At 36.4% G+C, this 3,415-nt stretch overlaps 1 protein-coding gene across 1 annotated transcript; it reads left to right on the top strand.

Moving 5' to 3' along the window:
* The first annotated feature begins 716 nt into the window (after window positions 1–716).
* LOC146994209 (uncharacterized protein F54H12.2-like) lies at window positions 717–1,952 on the top strand. The gene has a single exon (XM_085826325.1). It carries the CDS (start codon window positions 717–719, stop codon window positions 1,950–1,952), a length of 1,236 nt encoding a protein of 411 aa, XP_085682451.1.
* The last annotated feature ends 1,463 nt before the right edge of the window (window positions 1,953–3,415 follow it).

Below are 3,415 nucleotides of genomic sequence, written 5' to 3' on the forward strand. Positions count from 1 at the left end.
TACAGAACTTTTTGTGTACAGCGATTTAATCGAATCACATCACGTTGGATATGTGCATGTTCCGCTGCTAAGGGTTATTCCCTGCGTGAATGAAAAAAATGATCAAATTGTGAAGCATTATGAAAAAACTATATATTTTCCTTTGCGAAAGCACTATGTGGAAACGATAGAAATAGAACTGAGAACGAGTAGCGGGAAAAAAATTACCTTTACGGGAGGAAAAACATTTGTAGTCCTGTCTTTTCGCCGTAAGAAAACTATATAAATTGAAGATTTTTCAAGCTTTCCTCTCACTTTCTTAAAACATCCTTAGAGAAATGCACTTAAATCAGAAAGAGTGCGAATCCTATTATTGTGCTCAAGTTGGTGGTGGCGGTGGTGTTTACTTTCAAGGTATACCTCACCAACGAGGTTATGGGTTTTTTGGAGATTTGCGTCGATACATTACGCCGTTGGCACTTAGAGCTGGTCGTTATTTGGGCAAACAGTTGATGCAAACAGGAAAGAACGTCTTGTCAGATGTTGCAGCGGGATCGTCATTTAAGGACTCTGCTCGGAGCAGGTTACGTGAGACCTCTAATAAAATAAAAAGTGATATTTTTGAAAAATTACAGAGGGGAGAAGGTATAAAAAGAAAGCGCAAGAGGAAAAATCGTCAATCAAAGAGCAAGCGTTGTAAGACAAAAGCAGATATTTTTACATAAAGATTAATAGTAATGGAAACTCAGGGGGTTATATGCCTTAAGAGCGAATTGGATCTCTTTAATGGTGTCGCCGTACAACTGGGCATCGATTCCTCTTCCTTCGTGGAAATTCACCCCGTATCTTCATTGTCTGATAAGACGTCCATAGAATTTTACATTAGCGGTAATGGTGAACACTATTTGGATTTGGCGCATACGATACTACACACACGACTTAAAATAACGAAAGAAAACGATACCAATCTCACCGACGCCGACGGGGTGGCACCTGTTAATTATATTTTAAACACATTGTTTTCCGAGTGTTCAATATTTTTAAATGATAAACAGGTTTCGTCACAAGTGAATTATTCTTATAGAGCCCTTTTGGAAAGTTTGTTGTTCTATTCCAAATCAGGTCAAGATAATCTACTGAGTGCTGGCTTATTTGCAAAAGATACTGCATCTAAGCATGATGTTGTGGGAGACGAAAACGAAGGTTATACAACGCGTGCAAATCGTTGCAAGCTTAGCCAAAGCCTCGACCTCGTGGGACCATTGCACTTCGATTTGGCCACTCAACCGAAATTGTTAGTCAACGGGGTTAATGTACGCATTAAACTGGAAAGGCATAAAGATGTTTTCACTTTGATGTCGGCAAACGACAATTATAAAATTAGAATTCAGTTAGCAAAACTATACGTGAGAAAAGTCAGCGTGGCTCCCTCCATCCTAATAGCACACGAAAAGGCTTTAGAAAAAGGAGTTATTAAGATGCCCATTCGTAGGATTGACATAAAAAGTTTTGCAATATCGAGCGGTTTGCAATCGACAACTATAGCAAACGCTTTTATTGGTCAGCTACCCACACGTCTCATTCTAGGTTTTGTATCTGATGCCGCCTATAATGGAAGCATCAACAGAAATCCTTTTAAATTTCATCACTATAACCTAAACTACCTATGCATATTAAATGGGGGACAGATGATACCTTCCAAACCCTATCAGCCCAATTTCGAAAAAACATTTTATGGGCGAAGTTATTTAAGCATCTTTACAGATTTAAATCGATATCATTCAAGCCCCAACATTAATATCTCCTTTGATGAATACAAAGATGGGTATACATTATATGCCGTTGATTTGACTCCAGATATGGCATCTAATGAAAGCCACGTAAGCATAAATAAGAGCGGAAACATAGCCATTGATATCAAATTTGCAGCGGCCTTGCCAGAAACAGTTACCCTGATAGTCTATGCTGAATAGAGGAACATAATTGAAATAGACAAGTCACGCGGAGTCACGACAGATTATTAAAAATCATGGACGAAGTTTTGCAAATATACGGAAATGAAATTATCGAACTAGCTAAGGAGGCGGGTGCAGGCGAGGAGGTAATTCGAAGTATAGGCGATATGATGTTTTCCAATAAAATAGCAAACCTGCGCATTGCATTCTTTCTCGCTTTTGCCGAAAAAATTATTGAAATTTTCCCATCAAAGAAACATCAAGTGTACGAAGAAGTGTTTAAAAGCATATACAGAAATATTCATTTCGAACAAAGGCGGTAATGGATACTTTAACTCTGTGTCAATATGCCTGTGGCGACAGTCGAATCAAAAAAACATTTGGAGGTGTATATCCTTCCGATTTCATACCCTTACGAAAGAGACATTACTCCTCATTTATAGTGAATTCGGATCCGCATACTTTACCTGGGAGCCACTGGATTTCGATATATTTTAAGAAAAACAGCACGGCATATTACTTCGACAGTTATGGTCTTGCTCCATCTAACAAAAATATTTTAAACTTTTTAATGACCAACGCTAACAAAACATTTTATAATAAAATATGCTTTCAAGATGATACCAGTACATCCTGCGGAAAATTTGCTCTTTATTTTTTATTTTGTATGGTAAGAGGGTACTCTTTGAAGGACCTCTGCACGAAAGATAAGAAAAAAAATGAAATTTTTATTAGGGAATTTTTTTAAAAAAAATTCAAACGTCGCCGCTGTTGTCATGCTTTTCATGCCAAGAAACAAAATTGTCTGTCTTTGATAAATATGCGTGTTATTCCTGCAAAACATCACTAACGCTTCAGAAGTCGACGATGGAACGTTAAGGCTATTTGCACACTGGAAACTCCGAAAACAGTCCTGTTGAAGAAGTACACGTTGAAAAAATTAATCATTTTTTCTTTAAAAACCTAAGCGACTGCATTCGTAATGCTCTTTACGATGAAAACACTAGCGGGAAAGGAAATCGTCATTACCTGAAAATTTTGAAGAATGCCGAAGTGGTCAAGCATATTATTCATAAAGCTGACCATTAACCACAACAACAATATGGATATTGCTACTTATACATTCAAAATGAACAAATAGCTCTTTTTTCGGCATGTAGTAAATTATATAATAGCATGTTGGATTGTGTTTCTTCGAAAAAAACTGAATATGAAAGTGAATGTATAAGAGATGAAAGCTATGTAATTAAAATTGCTTACTTTGTTATTCTGAATGATGATGCTATTGTGCGAGAATTACATCGCACTTGTGTGTAACACAAACAATTTGATCAATAAAAAGGATTTTTTTTCTTTCAAATGCAATTTTTTTTTGTCTCTGAAAAAAAAAATATCAGATATATAGATAAATAATACATTTTTACACTTATTTATGAGCTGCCTTTTTCTATTCCACTGTTTTGTTTTCCGGTAAAAGCATC

Source organism: Stegodyphus dumicola, chromosome 11 (genome assembly GCF_044657685.1).
Source record: "Stegodyphus dumicola isolate Sdum_Otavi_A_Nest chromosome 11, ASM4465768v1".
Lineage (NCBI taxonomy): Eukaryota > Metazoa > Arthropoda > Arachnida > Araneae > Eresidae > Stegodyphus > Stegodyphus dumicola.